The following is a 17863-nucleotide window of genomic DNA, read 5'->3' on the forward strand; positions in this document are numbered from 1 at the left end:
GAAGAGACGTGTGACTGATCTCATTGTAAAGATTTAAAATTTCACGGGAGTAGGAAAATTAACCCTCAGTAAGTGGTTTTGGTGGAGCTATTTTAGCAGTAAAAATGCTTTAGGAGTGTCGTTATTCCAGTATAATTACTGTGTATCTGTGCTGTTCAGCCACTTGAGGGTGCAGTTTCTTCACTGTAGACCCAGAAGCATTTTAATGAGGAAAGTTGCAGTGTCTTAAGCATGAGTGAAAGAGGATGGAAATGAATTTCTTTTTTTCAATTTGCAGCATTTCATTCAAATATTTCTATAACTCAAGTGGTTATACAATTAGAAGGGCAAATACAAATTAGCACGAGTAACATCAAATCTTTAAACTCACAGATACTAGCCAACAAAACCAACCAACCAACCAAAAAACACGATGCCAGCTTTATACCCTAGTGCTATGGACTTAGAATATAATTTTAGGGGATAATTATTTGTATCCTTTATTAGCACGTTACCCTGGACAGAGGTAGAAATAGTGACACAAAGAGAATATTTATTTGGATAAAGTACACAAGTGAATGGAAGTTTTTTACAGTGATAAGCTGGTAAATTTGAAGTCTGCCTGTATGTGTGCAGGATGGAACCATCAATGAAATACCCTGTCTCTGATGGGTCAATGGACTTTTTGCAAAGTTAGGTCAAGTAGTAGACTCCCAACCTTAGGTTTATTTTTATGACATACTTGTAAAAGAGTCCCCCGAAGCTTTTTCTCCCAAATGGGGGAAGCCCTGGCCATGCCCAGTCAGTGACACTAGGTGCCTCCTGCACAGGCGTCAAGTGGGCCTGCCCTTTGTGGGCCTTCTTAAAGCCCTTCTGATGGGGGATCTAAAGGAAAGTTAAATGCCCCAGTGCACCTGAGAATAACTTCTTCCCAGAGCCCCTCAAAGGGGAAAAGGGCCAACATTAGTGCTAACAGTACAGCATCTGTGTAGTGGTTTTCAAGGAATCCCTCTGGCTGGGCTGCTGAATCGGGCTCACTCTGTCAGGCTTTCCCTGGAGTTCACCGCACTCCCCGTAGGGTCGGGGTGGAGATTTCCTCCTTGATGAGAGTTCCCCCATAGCTCCAGGAGTTGCTCCTGAAGTCTCCAGTTTGCAGATGACACTAAACTGGGAGGAGTGGTAGATACACTGGAGGGTAGGGATAGGATACAGAGGGACCTAGACAAATTAGAGGATTGGGCCAAAAGAAATCTGATGAGGCTCAACAAGGACAAGTGCAGAGTCCTGCACTTAGGATGGAAGAATCTCCTGCACTGCTACAGACTAGGGACCGAATGGCTAGGCAGCCGTCCTGCAGAAAAGGACCTAGGGGGTACAGTGGACGAGAAGCTGGATACGAGTCAACAGTGTGCCCTTGTTGCCAAGAAGGCCAATGGCATTTTGGTTTGTATAAGTAGGGGCATTGCCAGCAGATCAAGGGACGTGATCGTTCCCCTCTATTCGACACTGATGAGGCCTCATCTGGAGTACTGTGTCCACTTTTGGGCCCCTCATTACAAGAAAGATGTGGAAAAACTGGAGAGCGTCCAGCAGAGGGCAACAAAAATGACTAGGGGACTGGAACACATGACTTATGAAGAGAGGCTGAGGGAACTGGGATTGTTTAGTCTGCAGAAGAGAAGAATGAGGGGGGATTTGATAGCAGTTTTCAACTACCTGAAAGGGGGTTCCAAAGAGGATGGATCTAGACTGTTCTCAGTGGTAGCAGATGACAGAACAAAGAGTAATAGTCTCAAGTTGCAGTGGGAGGTTTAGGTTGGATATTAGGAAAAACTTTTTCACTAGGAGGGTGGTGAAGCACTGGAATGTGTTTCCTAGGGAGGTGGTGGAATATCGTTCCTTATAGGTTTTTAAGGTCAGGCTTGACAAAGGCCTGGCTGGGATGAATTAGTTGGGGATTGGTCCTGCTTTGAGCAGGGGGTTGGACTAGATGACTTCCTGAGGTCCCTTCCAACCCTGATATTCTATGATTCTATGATTCTCCTGCTCAAGGTGACCTCTTTCCCCAGCTGACTGCAGTTTCCTCCTTTTTAAAGGCCTCCTCCCTACCATACGTGATTGACAAGGCCAGAGGGGCTAGCCCTGCACACAGGATCCTTCCAGTGCCTTCCTCATCTAGTGTGGGCTCTATAAATCCCATCACACATGCTGAAGGTCTTTTTCTACCAGCACAACAGCTTTCATAGATGACAAGAAATATCTGGCTTTTCTGAAAAGTGGATTTTTCTTGTTTAACAGCAGAGGCAGAATCTTTGTTATAGACTCTGGACCTGACTTTGATTTTGCTTATGCTAGTTTTTATACTGGCGGAATGCCATTCCTTTATTATTCCCGGTTTACACTAGTGAGATCACAGCACTGTGAAACAGAGCACTCCCTTTCGTTGTATACCTGTGTTTCCTTAATAAATGTAGTTTCACACTGAATGACAAAACAACTGAAGATTTATTTATTTCAGTAACTTTTTTCTGTTCCAAACAGCAAAAAAAAAAGCCTAAATCATGTTGTTTAAATGTATAAATTTTTCACTCCATGAAATGTAAATGAAAGTGATGCTGCACCCTTCCAGGGTAAAATTTTGGATCTAGAGCGTAATGATTTGCTTCAACAATCACTAAGCTAAAACAGACACAGGGAGTCTGTGCTTTTGATACGGGAAGTGTTAGGCTTTTGTTTTTAAGGGTTTTGAAAGAAACTCTTGGTTTTGGTATCTTTATTGAAGCTGCTAATTAGTGTTCTCGGGTGTTTTGTGATCCCCTGTGCTTGGGAGAGAGTTTCTAGACCCAGCCTCTGCTTGGCTTCTGCTTTTAGGAGTAATGGTTCTGTCTAGTCTGGAAGAAAAGGTAATTCATTCATAATGGTCCCCATTGCTCTCATGTTTTGCTCACATGCTAACCACTTATTTATTTTAACTGTGGAGAGGTAAGATTTTTCACTACTCCCTTGTGCTCATGCTACACTTGAGATCTAAGGGGAGGAGCAGGGAGTGTTGTACCTTCACAGCTTCCATTGCTTTGCTCACAGTTTAGGTTGGTGATGCAATAGCTTTTGCTGATACTTGGCTCTGGGTGAACTTTTCTGTGCTCTGGCCCACACTCCAAGTTCCTGTATTAGAGGGATTTCTCTCAGACGCTACATGCAGTGTTAACGTACTCGGGGTGGTGGGGGGCCTTATGAGCACAGCTGCCCTACTTGTGTCATACTCCTGGGGCAGGGCATCTCACCATGCTAACAGTTTCACAGTTGCTCTCTGGGGTAGAGATTGCCCCCTCCCCGTTCCTTTATTTGTGCACCAGTTCTGTGGATTCTAGCACTGCATTGGTTTGTTTTTCTTTCCAAGGGTTTTAAATTGCCCAACTTCATTTCTCTTTGTTTAAGAATGTTGTCCCTGCTGATGTATTACACTCAGAGATCCTGCCATCAGAGGCCCCATTTATGTTTGTCTGTCTTACTACCTCTCTGCTTCTTTATAGATCTCAGGAAAGAGCAGTGCTTAAGCCACTGCTATTGGCAGAGGGGATATGACACAATATCCCACTTCTTGTTTTTACTATCCAGGAGTAGGTCCAGCCAGTCCTCACTTGTGTTCAGTGTGTGTGTGACTATGTGTGCGCGTGCACACACGCCTGCTTGTAAGGTTTCCTGAAGTTGCTGTGCATTTTTTTTTTTGGTGCTAAAATAAAAAAATAATGAATTCTATTATATGTTACTTAACATAACACAAACCATGAAAAAATGAAAGTCTAGCAATCAGCAATCTAGTGGCACAAGCATCCCACCTGCATATAGCTTGTGTATCACAGTGCTTTCAACTGATGCATTACACCCGACATGCCAGAACAAATTGCATTAGTTATGTAATATACAACTGGTGAACTATATACCATATGGCATGACGATCCCTGTGCAGTCAAATCAGTCAGCTGAGAAACTGAATAAAACATGGATTTCCATAAACTTCATGATAAAGTATAGTTCTAAGAAATGTCTAAAAACACTTTTTTTAAACTCAGATGCACTGCTCTAAAAATGTTTTCGCTCATTCTTTTTAATACCTTAAAATATTTGCTTTGTAACTAGTGTTTACGGATCTACAAAATTTCTGTTAGGAGCAAGCTAGTCGGTAGCTGTCATATTCACGCTACAATAACAATATTTTTGAAAAACTTTTCAGCACCTTGGCCATACAGTTTGTTAAAAGATAAAAACTATTGAACAAGACAGCCCCTAGCTTTCTTGCATGTTAGCCATCTAATCAAGATAGAAATCCTAGTAGCATATCTGCACTTACACTGCATAGATCACTGGTAAAATATTTTAATCCTGTGATTGTCTTTCATATACTCTCATGTACTGATAATGTTGTGTTCTGCCTCTCAGAAGAATCTGCTATTTTCTTCCTCATTCCATTGGTCTTCGGCTGTCTGGCTAGTTTAATTTTTGGCCTAACCTGTGTAGCAAAAAGTAACAACAACAATGCAATGTGGTTAAAAATGAAAGAGAGAATTACAGAAACTTAATGCAAGTCATTTATAAAGTATACAGGGAAATCACAAGTTTTTCTTTCTATAGGAACTAAACTGAGCATCAGTCTTCCAGAGATGCATAGGAATCAGATAATTCCATTAATCAACAAGTATGCATCTCCATTCTTTGGGCAGGCAGAATGTTGAGACATTAGACTGCAGCCCTTTACCCTTGAATTCTAAAACCAGCTCTGCTACTGACTCCCTGCATAGCTGTGGGCAAGTGGCTGTATCCCATTGGTAAAATTCCTGCCACGCAGGAATGTGACACAGGTTGATGATATTTATACAGTACTTAGAAGATTAGTGCCAGGTATTAGTACTGTCATTGTTTGAATTTCCAACTCCTGGTGCCAAGAATTTTGGTGGATCTCTGGTCTTTCATCTACCTTTCAGGAAAAAACATATCACCACTGTTTCCCCCTGTAACAGGTAAAGCCCTTGAGGCAGGGACCCTCTTCTTATAGTGTTTGTACAGCACCTAGTATGATGGCTTCCTAGGTGCTACCACAATACAAATAAATAATAATAATGTTACCAGTTCAGTGGATCACTGTAGTCTTCCAAACTCAAAACACAGGCCCGCAGTGAAAAGGCGAATGGGGAAAAAACGATATGAAAAGCCTACCTTTTTCAGCAACTTTTGAATGAGTGCATCTTGTACACTAATTCGGTCTTGCTGCAGCTCCACTTCGGTAAGCAACTCATCAATTCTTACGCTTTGAGTTTGCACAAAAGACTAGGAAGAAGGGGGAGGAGGGGAGAAAAGAAAAGATGACTTTGAAGCTGCAAAAATCTTTGAATGTGTTCCAAGGTTTGGTTGCAAAATACTGGGGCATCTTTTTTTTTGCTGGAGGAATGATCAGAACTAGAGTAGAACATTATTTTTAGAGGCAAATCTTGTAGTCCCCATGCAGGCAAAATTCTCAATTAAGCCAATAAGAGTTTTGCCTGAATAAGGACTGCAGGTTTTGTCCCACTTTTAATTGCATGTGGTAAATGAATTCACCACTACAGTTTTTGAATAATAATTAGTAATTATCAAGCTATACAGTGAACAAAAATAAAGACAGCTCAGACCCGGAAGAGCTTACATGTAACCACATAAGTCTTAAATAAAGAAAAAAATGCAGAACAAAACAGACAAGCCTGTTTTCAGCTCATATGGTAATAGATTTATGGATTAAAAAAAAAGTCCTATGTCTAGTGTCCACTTTTACTGAGAATCACTATAAGTGAATCAATAATCATGCTAAAAGATAGATTAAGAAGATCAGGTGTTAAAAACTCCAGTACTTACCATAATGTCAGTCATACTCACTGAAGTACTGGTGTTAGTCTTGTAATTTAGGGCATTCTCTATCTTCTCCTCTAAAAATTCCAGCTTGGTGTTGAAAGTCATTCTGTAATGCATCACTTCAGCAAGTTGGTTCTGGAGCTCTTCAGAGAGCCTGCCCAGAACTTGGTTCCTAGTTTCAAGTTGCTGAGTTTTCTCCATAAGACCATTTCTCAGCCTCTTATTTAGGCTGACCTGCTCTAGTAATTCTATCAAGGAGTTGTTAAAAATGTTGAGCTGTTGAAAGATGTAGGTAATTTTCTCTTTAGCATGGTCAACCTGCTCCTTTAACCCAGCTCCAAGCTTCAGGACACCTTGAGAGAGCACATGGATTTCCTCGCTGGAATAATGAAAGTGGGCACCTTGCATTTCTTTCTTGCTTGATGCATAGTTGCCTTTGGTTACACTGTTTAGAGAATGTGCAATACTCAGGAGGACCAAAACAGATATTTTGTGCATTGCAGCTTGTAAAGATTTTTAGTCTCCTACAGATCTGCCAGCCTGATCTAAGAAAAGTTTCCAAATGGACCACTTTGAAGGTCCCAGCGCAGTGGGAGAAAATGTGAATGCGATCAACAATTAGAGCAAAGTATTTTCAAATTCCACAGGTTAACCCCTAACTTCCTATTGCAGTAGAAGTGCAGCTGTTTAAATACTGGGAGCTGGAGGGTTAGTGATGAGTCTATGCTTTAAATTCCAAAATATTTTGCATTGAAATTATATCAATCAAAAACATCCTGGGAAAAAGAAGATATTGAAGCACGTGAGATGATGTATCATATCATGTAATACATATGACTACACAGGAACATGTTATCAGTATTTTGGGAAGTACTAGATTACATTAAATGTCATGTACCTACAAGGATAGTGCTATTTATTAAATTTACGAGGCCAAAATAATCTCCTCATAATTATCAACAGTATCAGAAATGAGGGCTATTTAAGGAACATTTTCAAGAAACTTCTTTTGTTATCTTTCAAGCATATTGTCTGCTGTATGTTAAAGCCTAGAGTTAATGATCATCAGAAATTTAACCCTTTAGTTCATTAATAAAGATTTAATACGATTAGATTTGGAAGTAGATCAACCCTTCTGCTGGTGCAGTTGGAGAGAACCTAGATCCTAGGATCACGGAATGAACAGGAAAGTTGTGGTTCCACAAACATTGTCCCTGTACAAGTCCATGAAATTCCCCATTCCCTTTTTTTCTAATACTCACAGAAGGCCCTTGGGTCAATGTACTTTGGGGTCGAGCTAGAGAGCAGGCCTTACTCCTGGCTTATCCTGTGGATATCAGGTTTTAATGGTACTTGAAACATTAGCATCTCCCATTGGGTCCCTTGCACGAGTGTGAATGAGCCTTCCTTCTGGATCTCCAGGATTCATGGGGGCTGGGAGGTCACAACCTATTGCCTCTTGTGCATCCCACAAAACACCCACTTGAGTGGATGGTTACTTGGAAACTCCATGAGATGGACCTCACAGAGTTATACCCAAGCCCCAGCGTAAACCTAATCTGGATCTGAACGCTTACTCCGGAATTGATCTCTAATTTTAAGTATAAGAAAATATTATCCAGGCTATTATCCATATTAAAAGTAAAATCATATTTTAAAAACCTAAAGAACTATGGCCATCTTGAGAATTTATGCATGTACTTCCTTTTAAAATAATGTAGCATATTAAAATTCTGCGGATGCACCATTTCTTCTGTGTTTTCTAAGTTATTGAAAATGAGCTTATATAGTCAGTAAAATAACTGCAATTTGGGATAAAGTTTACAGCCATTTTTCTGAAGACCTAATAATGAGTGAAAACAATAGACCCAATAGAGACTGTGTTGACATATACTAAATAACTGCATTATTTGTATCTATTACCATCAGCAGCAAGTGACAAGGTTAATTTAGTGATCACAGTACATCTGCATATCAGTCCATGTTCTGTATTAATAGTGTCTACCTAGAGGTATATTAAATTTTATTATATGTGGTATTCATGTCCTAGTCATCCACAGACATATCTATTGTTGATTAAAATTTGGAACCCAGTCACACTGGGATGTAACTTACAAGTAGTTGTGTAATTTAGTATGAAGAACTACCAACCAACACAACCAATAATTATGAGTAATGGCATTTAAGCACAAGAGGGTCAAAGTCTTAAAGCCTCTGTGTATATTTTATTTCGGTGGAGGATAGATCTGCTCTGCCCTGACCATTGAACATGGTCAAGTCAGTGCAGTCAAATTTCATGGAGATGTAGGACAGGACAGCGAGTTCAGACCACAGTGGAGTTGTACAGTGTGCAAGTCAGGGCAGGGTTTGACCCCATTGTGTTTAGACAGAGCAGCACAGTTGATCTCTCTTCAGAGGGTTCTCCAACCCAAGTCAGTGTTATGTGCACGGTATGGGTTGTTTCTGTGAATTGGTGATTTTACTGAGCGACTCTAATTAAATTAGATTTGCATTAATTTTATATTGTCATCTTTATTTTATTAATTATTGTCTTGTGGACTTGCATTAACATTGTTTTGTTATTATCTTGGCCAATGTTTCGTCTTCATTTGACATCAAAACATCTTCTCCACAGTTGAGCATTTATATTGCTTTGACACTGACTTGCACAAAAATTTTTCTACCATCATTTTTGACCTTGTAACATAGTGTCCAAACACTAGCACTAAAGGAACTCAACTTAAAAATCAGACTTCTATCTGAAAATGTTGTACCTGCTATAGTTACAAATCACAACTAAAATTACTAAAACTGAAAGACATTAGAGAAACATATGTTCTTCTGTTTTAACAGTATGTTTACCTTTTTCATAGTTAGGCTTCACGTTTCCCCTGGATAGTCAGTTGATTTTCCCAGGCTTTTGTTTTTGTTTTTTGTGTGTATTGAGGTTTTTGATGCAGCAACAGAGGAGAGAAAAGCATTTACAAAAATAGAAAAATGTAGTTGAAAGTAAGAAAACCTGGCAGAGAGACTTAGGAGCAGAAGTAGTACCTGAAACTACTTACATCTTTAAAAAAAGTTTTAGATCTCCAGATGCTGGTGTTCATTTAACACTATCCTGAGAACAGTAATTGCATCATGCTATACCCCATTTATTTATATGTGAAACTAGCATCATTGAAAAATACTTGAGAGTACCCATAAAGGATTTTTAAAGAACACCAAATAGGCCTATACTGGTGAAATCTGGGGTGGTAGGTGGTTGTTTTTAATTAAACTACATTGTACCTCAAGTTTGATGTTCGAAATCTGATGCAAGTCATCTTCAAATTATGTTGGTCTGTGTTCGAAAAAACAGTTTTACCTTTCAAAAAAAAATTCTGGGAAGAAAGTTTGCAGTTGGGCTGACATCATTTATGCTAAAGTTCACCCCAGCATGATTTTGAAATGCTGAGATTGTTATTAATTGGTGTATGCAATCAGCCAAGCCACAGCGTTCTTATCAACCGTGTTCAAGGCACGAAGACTTCCAGGAAGCTGAGTCATTTTGCAGTCCTCAGCAATGTGTGTCATAGTTTGTGGCTGCCCACACTGACATAGTGGACATTGCTGAGATAATAAACCCAAATGGAGATGTTTATAGTGGCAAAGCTAACTCAGTCTTTAGCTGCGGTGATGCTTGTATAATGCTGGCTAAGTAAAGGGACAGTTTACAGTACAGCAGTTTGAAGATGACATCCCACAACTAGAAACAAAATCAGTGACTGCAGCTGAGTAAATCCCAGAGTGTTTTGCCCAGCATAAGTGCTCCATCCTAGAGGTCATAGGGTAAGGTTTCCCTTACGAAAATTAATCTCCAAAAAAAGCACTCAAAAAATAAAAAGAGAGAAAGAAAAAGTTGCTTATTTTTAAACAGAATGGGTCAAATCCTGAGCCGTGGTGTGGCCCCTTTACATCGTCACTTTACATCCCCCACAGCTGTCGCGAGGCGAGGACTCACTGGTGCGGCGCCTCCTGCTGGTCATCTCAGGAATTGGCTCTTTCCAGCCTTCGGAGCGCCCTCTGCAAGCCGGTGTCTCGCCTGCCACTGGCCCCATGTCCCTCCTGGTGCCCTTTTCCTCCGGGTTCTGTCCCAGCAGTATCCCCTTGCTCTGGGTCTCCCCTCCCAGGGGAACCCCCAACCCTCTAAACCCACCTTGCCTCAGTGGCTACTGCCAGTCATTACCTAGCCCCCGCTCACTGGGGCAGACTGCAGTGTAATGGCCACTCATCACTGGCAAGGGGGTAAGACCTGCTGCTTTTGCCTATCCTCAGGCTGTGCCTCTGCAGTCCCAGAACCTTTCTGGGCCTTTACCAAGGCCTGTAGCCTGGGGGGTTTACCAGGCTGGAGCTCCCCAGCTCCCTTTGCCCTTCCCCAGCACTGCTCCGACTCAGGTACCTTGCTCCCAGGCAGCCTGTCCTTCCCACTCCAGGACTAGAGTGAGACTCCTTTGCTTCTGGCCCCCAGCCCACAACTGGGCCCTGATTGAGCTAGCCACAGCTTCCCCCAGCTGTTCTCATTCCCCTTATTTCCAGCCACAGCCCTCTCCAGGGCTGCTTTTACTATTGGCTCCCCCAGGGAAGCCGTCTCCCAGGGCTGTTTTAACCCCTTCAGGGCAGGAGCGGGGTGACCACCCCGCTACATTCACCCTTACCTGTCTAGTCTTACTGGCTGTTACAAGGAAGTGTAAATGAGAGCACTGAGGTTGCACTAGGAGTCAAGTTGCCCCCTGACTGTTCTGAAAATTGGGGGAGCCAAAGATGATATACGAGCCACATTTACCCAGGCACCGACTTTACAATGTGCTGGGGGAGTGTGTGTGTGCACTCAACTTCCGGCTCTACTCCAGGCCTTGCCCCCACGCTACCCCTTCCCCCAAGGCCCCACCTCCACCTCGCCTCTTCCCACATTTGCATTAGAAGAGCTAGATACAGCCTTTAATGGAAAGATTAACCATACTGGGATACCTTTGCTTTCCTCATGACCCTTTCCACCAGATACAAATGTCTAATGGCTCTGTGCATTGATCTCCCTGAAAGGGGATGTTTCAGCCTTGTGTATCAGTTACTTTTCTACTTGTATCGAAACCAAGAGTAGCTGTGACACATAGACCAGAATGTGTCCATTGGGCACAGCTTCACGGCCCCACTGGCATTACCCAGAGACACTGATCCCCGGGGAGACACAGTGCCTCCGGGAGTTCCCCAGCCCTACAGGAGCATGCTGCTGGGCCACAATTTAGGAGACTGTGCTCCCTCCCGTGCATGGCCTGCTCACTGCCGGTTGTTGCGGTAGGAAGGGTGTTCTGAGTACTGAGCAGGGACTCCAGACGAGTGAGAGGTAGTGTCACAACTTACCCTGCAACTCTGGGTGCCTTACAGTGCTTTGCTGCTGGAGTCCCTAGCCTGGGATGCTCACAACCAGTTTACAAGCATGTAGATCCCACACTGACGTGTCTGTGCTAGACAGCCCTGGTTCAGCAGCTCCGACCCCAGCGGCCTGCCTACAGCCCCACTTTGGCTTCCACCAGCTTTGGTTACTAGTTGCAGGGTGAGCCCAACACACTCCCAGTCCCAAATTTTCCCCAAACCGTGTACTCTCTAATGTCCTGCCCCCTCCTGGGCAGTTTGGAGAAATAATAAAGTCCATTTGTTCCTCTAAAGACACAAAAGCTACCACCTTGCCACACTCACTGGAGTTAACATTCACTTTAATTCAAACACAGGACTGGAGATTTAGATTAATAATAAAACAAATGTATTAACAAAAGAAAATAGGATTTTAAGTGAGTTAAAGTATAAAAGATAACGTTAGAAAGGGATACAAGCAAATAAAAGTGAAAACATGCCTCTGAAAGTCTAAAACTTAATCTAGCAAGGTACAGATTTTGTTCAAAACGCTTTTTCTCACCTATATTCAGTTTCCAGAGAGTTCAACCCCTCATTGGCGGAAGGATCCATCTTTCTCAGCATGCAAGAACTCTGTTCCTTTTTGTCTGTCTAGTGATGGATGCAAAGATGGCTTCTGTCTTTGCTTGTATCTTCCAAAGTTCAATGGCTTTGTTTCAAGAGGCAGGATGATGTCATGCTGTTCTTCCCTTCCTGTCTGTAAATGGGGCTTCCATTGTTTTGATTCCACCATGCTTAATTCTTAGAGTAGACAGGTAAATTGCTACTTTTCTCCTGTCTGGGAGGGAACCTGTTTCTCCCTGTTTGGCCACAGACTTTAAAACACAATATCATTTAGTATCCATAGTTCCTCATAGGGTGTCAATACATACATTTCACAGTTGTATTAATCACCAGTATGTCATTAGCTCTCAGAAAAGACCTCACTCTATACACTTCTATAATACAGCAATATTGTATTCAATCAGTTGATTCAATTGCTTATCACCTGAGGTTCACCCCCACCCCTGTAATTATACACCAGTAAACCTTTGCACTGTAGTCTTCTGAAAAGTAAAACCCAGACCCAGCTTTTCTCTCCTGCTGGGGCATAGACACTATGCTGGCTTCTCCATGACTTGTTAGTGTGAGGTTTGCCTACACCCCTTGTTAGCTTGAGAGGTCCGTTTACACAATATGTAAATACATTCTCATTGTCATTCAGAGTACTTTGGAAGTGACTCTCAGGAGGGGAAAACACATTCCTTTGTCTGGGGCAGACTTGTTTACCATCTCCTTCTGATATGCCTGATTTAAACACACTTGAGTCATAAGTCTAGCATATATCTGTAACTTTTCATACCCATTGCACAGATACCTCACAGAAGAATATAAAATAAATAATCAATGAGTTGTTAGTTTTCCAGTGATACCTCATGAGGCATATTTTGTACAAAGATTATTACAGTAGTATGTAGGGTGTGAATACAGGAGTGCTTAATGTCCAAGAGAGCCATGTCCGACTCCCTGTTTTCTCTCCCTCTGTTGGGGTGGCTCGTAGTCTGTGTGAAGCACTTGTGCTCAGGAGGGCTGCCAGTTGTATCTGGTTCATGCATAGTGGGAGGAAGCTCCATTTACCTTTATCCTCCTGACCTTACACAGACCAACCAGGACTTGCCACACTGGCCCTTTACGAATGCAAGATATTTAGTGCCAAATGCTGCCCTTTACTGTCCCTAGTGGTGGTGGGGTTTGCAAATGTGAGACCAGTGGAGATACATGAGCATAAAAGGGGTCAGAATTTGGCCCTTATCTATGTACTTGCTGGATTAATTCATACACTGGCGCCTCCTCATATGTGTAGTCAGCAGAGAGCTCTCTGTTTACACGTGATTTTACACATCTTTCATCTTAAGTCACATCTAAATGTAAAATCCAGCACTCAGGGTCATTATGTGGATTTGTGACGCCCTCTATAGAGCTGCAGATCCATAAACCAATGAACAGATTATACAATCTCTCCTATATGTGTTTTTCATCTCTGACAGGTGTAATATTGATAATATCCTTTGTTTAATAAGTCATTCGGCCAAGCATAATTCAGTAGAAGTTACCAATATATTTTGCACTTTCCTTAGCTGTTTCATAACATCATGGTGAGAGAACCTAGCTGAGTGGAAATTGCATATAAAAATGTAAATGGTAGATTGCATTACTCTGCGAGACTTGGCACACAGCAAAATGAAAGGCAAGTCATGCACTTGTTTGTCTGCTAAGACATGCTGCAGTCCGTCTAGCATGCCCTAGCTGATAAACCAACCTGGGATGTGTTTTTAATTTCACTGTGAAGCCTGCTACATCTCACAAAGTACTGCAACCCTAAACATTGCAGTACACGGTGATAAACAGACCTACGTTTTCTACATCTCAGTTTGTTTGTACCAAAAGAATAATAATAATTATTATTAATAATAATAATAATACTTATCTCTTAGATATAGCACTTTTCATCAATCGATCTCAAACTGCTTCACAGTCTATAATATATTTATCCTCACAAAAACCTCTGTGATGTAGGAAAGCACCATCATCCCCATTATAGAGATGAGGAACTGAGGCACAAAGAGGCTAAAGAGATGTCGAGACTGCATGCTCTTTACAGCAGCATGTAGAGTACATACACGACACCTCTCACCCCAGCACATGTATAAATATTTATTGTAGATGGTGAGACACTGCTTAGGCGAGTAGAGTAAAGACACACCTGATCCCTGTGTGATGAACCCAGATACATAGCCTACTTGGCTCTCTTCAGCCCAAGCAGTGCCTTCCCTATTTACACTGCTGTTTTGAGTGGTGCAATGTCTCCCCGCTGTTGGAGTCTTTCCCTGCTGCAGAGGAAGTCTCCAGCAGTGAGAAAAGTCTCGAGGCAACAGACAAAGGCTCCGGCAGCTTCCTTCTGCTGGAGCCTTTCCCCACCACAGTGAAAGACTGGCAGAGGGGAAAGGCTTTGGCAACTCTCTGCTGCTGGAACCTTTCCCCACTGCTTCCCCCTGGCCAGATAATCATTAGTCTACATTAAACACTGACAACATGTGGCAGAATCCTAGCTAAGAAAGGCCCCCCACAGCTGTCAGGCCATCATAAAAACAACTTTCATAACAAACAGCCATGTTTTTCTCCGTTGGGGCTTTCCTCAGAACGGGATTGCACTCAGATAACTGAATGGCAAATTTGGCCCAATGAGTGGTATGAAGTGACTAGTGTGCTGCTGTTATAGCATGCAGAAATGCAGCTTCTTGTTTGTAATTAACTCAATATTGTGCCAGCCCCACAGAAGTCAACTGTAGTTTTGCCATTGACTTCACTGGGGTCAGGGTTTTAGCCTTGGATTTTGAAGCACAGGAACCGACTTTCCAAAGTGCTGGGGGGTGTTCGACCCCCGGCTCTGCCTCAAACCCCTCCCCTGCTCCACCCTTCCCCCAAGGTCCCATCCCCACCCTGCCTCTTCCCACCCCTGCTCAACCCCGCCCTGCCTCTTCCCACCCAGTTCCACCCCCTCCCCAGCACACCGCATCATCATTCCACCCCCTCCCCACCAGAGCCTCCTGCACACTGCGAAACAGCTGATTGCAGCGGGCAGGAGATGCTGGGGTAGGGAGAGGTGCTGATCCGCGGGGCCCATCGGCGGGCGGGAGGCACTGAGGGGATGGAGGGAGCTGATAGGGGGGCTACTGGTGGGTGCATTTTTCCCCATGGGTGCTCCAGCCCCAGAGCACCCACGGAGTCGGCACCTATGTGAAGTACCCTTATGTATCCTTGGGCTTTGATCCTGCAGACTCTTCCACTCTGATAGCCTCCCCTCCACTCCCCAAAGTCAATGGGTCTTTGTGCAGGTGCAGTGATCTGCCTATGTAGAGAAGCTTGCAAGATCTAGGGGTTAGTTAATTGTAAAGGTATACTGCATTTCCAGGAGGGAGCTGCATTTTTTTTTAAATATGTGTATAAACATTAGTAAAAATAAATCCCCCAAACCAGACACCAAGAACTACAGGCTGAAAAACTATTTAAATGCCATAGTTAATCTGCTATCGCTATTGAGTTGTTATAACCTTGGCAAATGTGAAACAGAATTGTTGAGTTTATTCGGTGAATTCTCTTTTTTTTGCATCTCTGAGCATATCCTTCATTCAGAGCCAATTTCTCTGTAGGAGAGAAGCAGCAGCCCTATCCAGCAATGCTCTATATTTGTCTTGTGTTATTAAGAAGTTCTTATAAGCTTTGTTTTTGCTCTTTAACATTTGCAGACAATGTAGGCTCACTTTCCTGAATAGAGATTTTTGCATTTCATTGCATAAAGCAGGAATGTTCATTTATTATGGAATCAGCACATTTTATTACATGAAAATGGTCTTCATTTGTTTCCATATCAAATTGCCTCACAATAAGCTATATCACTAGGTTCTGGAATGCTAGGGGAATGAAGGATTAGCTGAGACTCAGTGTACCTTGAACTTTCCCTTCCTTGGCAAGGAAAGCTTTAAATGCTAGGTCTGAGTGTTACGAGATTTTTTAAAAAATTTTTTATTTGCCAGCAACTATAAAAGCAGACAGCTGCTGTCTAATGAAAGAATAAACTAAAACAAAGAAAAAAATCAGTGAAATACATCATTGCAGCTCGGGCATCCAGGCGGCTTTGTATTGAACTAAACAGAACATTAGGCGGACCCGGATCAAAAAGTGTATGTGTGTATATTGTTTGTTGGTTTGAACCAAATACCTAGTGAAAGTCAAAGCCAAGTGAGTTTTTGTTTGTTTGTTTATTTGTTTGTTTAGTAGAAATCAATGAAACTCCTCTAAATCTCTCCTATTCACAGCTTCCTTCCCCATAGAAGGTACAGGCTCCTATGCTCCCCTGTTGGTCATGTAGTCTCCTATCATCTTCTACCATCTTCAGTGAGCATCTGAGTGGCCCTTGGTCCTCCTAGATCTTGGAGGACCATCAGATGGCGTATTGCTGTCCTATATGGATAGATAATTATAAAAATTATATATATACAGAGAGAGAGAGAGATTTGTTTTAATTGTGAGCTAGTTGCTGGCTTGATTTCCCCCATCCCTCCATCATACATACCAGTTAAGGGTTTCCTGAGAAGAGTGATGGGAACAAGGGGCTTCATTGGCCCCTATTCTCCAGCAGCGGGACTGGTAACAGTTGTTCTCTCTGTCTGTCTAGCAAGCTAACTAATGTAGGTATATCTTTGCCATGGTATCTGAGTGGGACTTGTATTTGTTCTCACACGAGAATGGAGATTTCCTTAGGCCCAAACATGCTAGCTTGTCTCTCAGCCCTAGAATAAAAGGGCTGGGCGACAGGATTCTTTGGAAGAATGGGGGATAGCAGGTTGCCCTCTCAAAGGCATAATTTATCTTTAGGAATACACCAAAACATAGGCTCTTTATTGTGCAGCACCAAAATCTTACCCTTTTTCAACAATCTCTGTAGATAGAAAGAGATCTTTCAAAGCCTTCAGTCTCTAGGTGGAATTACAGCATTGGGAGAAGAAGAACCGAGTTGATGCGATGCCAAGGACTTTGTTCTTCAAAAGCAAAAAATTGTTCCTTACTCATTTACTTTTCCTTTCTTTTGCTTCCAGAAATCTCCTTTATGTTTACCCACAGAGGTTGAATTTTGCTAATCGACTGGCCTCTGGAAGGAACATTACCATTAAGATTCAGTTTATGTGTGGAGAAGATGCTACCTGTGCAATGCCGGTAATATAGACTAAATAACAGGATCAGACATCTGTGGAGCATACTCAGCTAGCTGCAGTACTGACAAAGCATGTGAAGGGTTGACTTGTGGCCTGATGCTTCACACACAGCTATGATTTTTTGTGGGCCTTGCACTGAAACCAGAATGGTTTCGATCACAGTGCTCATGAAGCATGCAGCAGTTCACATCAGGAAGCAGAGCTAAAGGACTGAGGAACAACAGAAGAGACTTGTAATTAGAATGGAACAGGAACATATCCTCCTGTATTCTCTAATGCTTCATGTATTACATGAAAGAGTAAACACTCTGTAGCTTCTATTTAAAAAAGAATAACATTGCCTTCTATGCAAGTGCCATGTTGGGAACTCTACCAGTTAAATCCACAGAGGTTCAGAAACCTGTTAAGAATGTTATATTCTGTGTCCCACTGAACTAATCCTGTGCACTCTGAATACACAAATATCAGGTCCATCCAAGCACTGAGGATAGAACCTGTGACCTTGACACTGGAACAGTAAACAGATCCACAGTGAGACAGAACTGGTAAACATCTTCGTATGCAGATGACTATTCCATTCAGCAGCCCAAGATATCTAGATATCTTTGTGTGGGAGAAACTGTGCAACCTTGACGTTCTTTTAACAAAGTTTTCTTTTAGATGTTTAAATATACAGTATTGAAAAAAGTATTTAAATCTGAGTGTTCTATTTTCTATCAGCATGTTGTCATGAATGGGGTGTGTAATATATGTACGTCCCATTCATGACCACCTGCTGATAGAAAATAAAATACTGTCAT

General features: G+C 42.2%; 2 protein-coding genes across 2 annotated transcripts in view; one reads left to right on the forward strand and one right to left on the reverse strand.

Moving 5' to 3' along the window:
• The window catches only part of DOCK8 (dedicator of cytokinesis 8), a 131905-nt gene that overhangs the window by 56409 nt on the left and 57633 nt on the right, over window positions 1–17863 (forward strand). The window contains exon 15 of the mRNA XM_074953288.1: window positions 16947–17064. Coding sequence (XP_074809389.1) covers window positions 16947–17064 — 118 coding nt within the window. The remainder of the gene's footprint in view (window positions 1–16946; window positions 17065–17863) is intronic.
• On the reverse strand, window positions 980–6463 carry LOC141988246 (angiopoietin-related protein 3-like). The gene is made up of 3 exons (XM_074954081.1): window positions 5866–6463; window positions 5194–5304; window positions 980–4489 (listed from the first exon to the last, which is right to left on the reverse strand). The coding sequence occupies exons 1-3, from the start codon at window positions 6358–6360 to the stop codon at window positions 4376–4378; spliced, it is 720 nt and encodes a 239-aa protein (XP_074810182.1). The 5' UTR covers window positions 6361–6463; the 3' UTR covers window positions 980–4375.

The sequence above is a fragment of the Natator depressus genome, chromosome 5 (assembly GCF_965152275.1).
Source record: "Natator depressus isolate rNatDep1 chromosome 5, rNatDep2.hap1, whole genome shotgun sequence".
Lineage (NCBI taxonomy): Eukaryota > Metazoa > Chordata > Testudines > Cheloniidae > Natator > Natator depressus.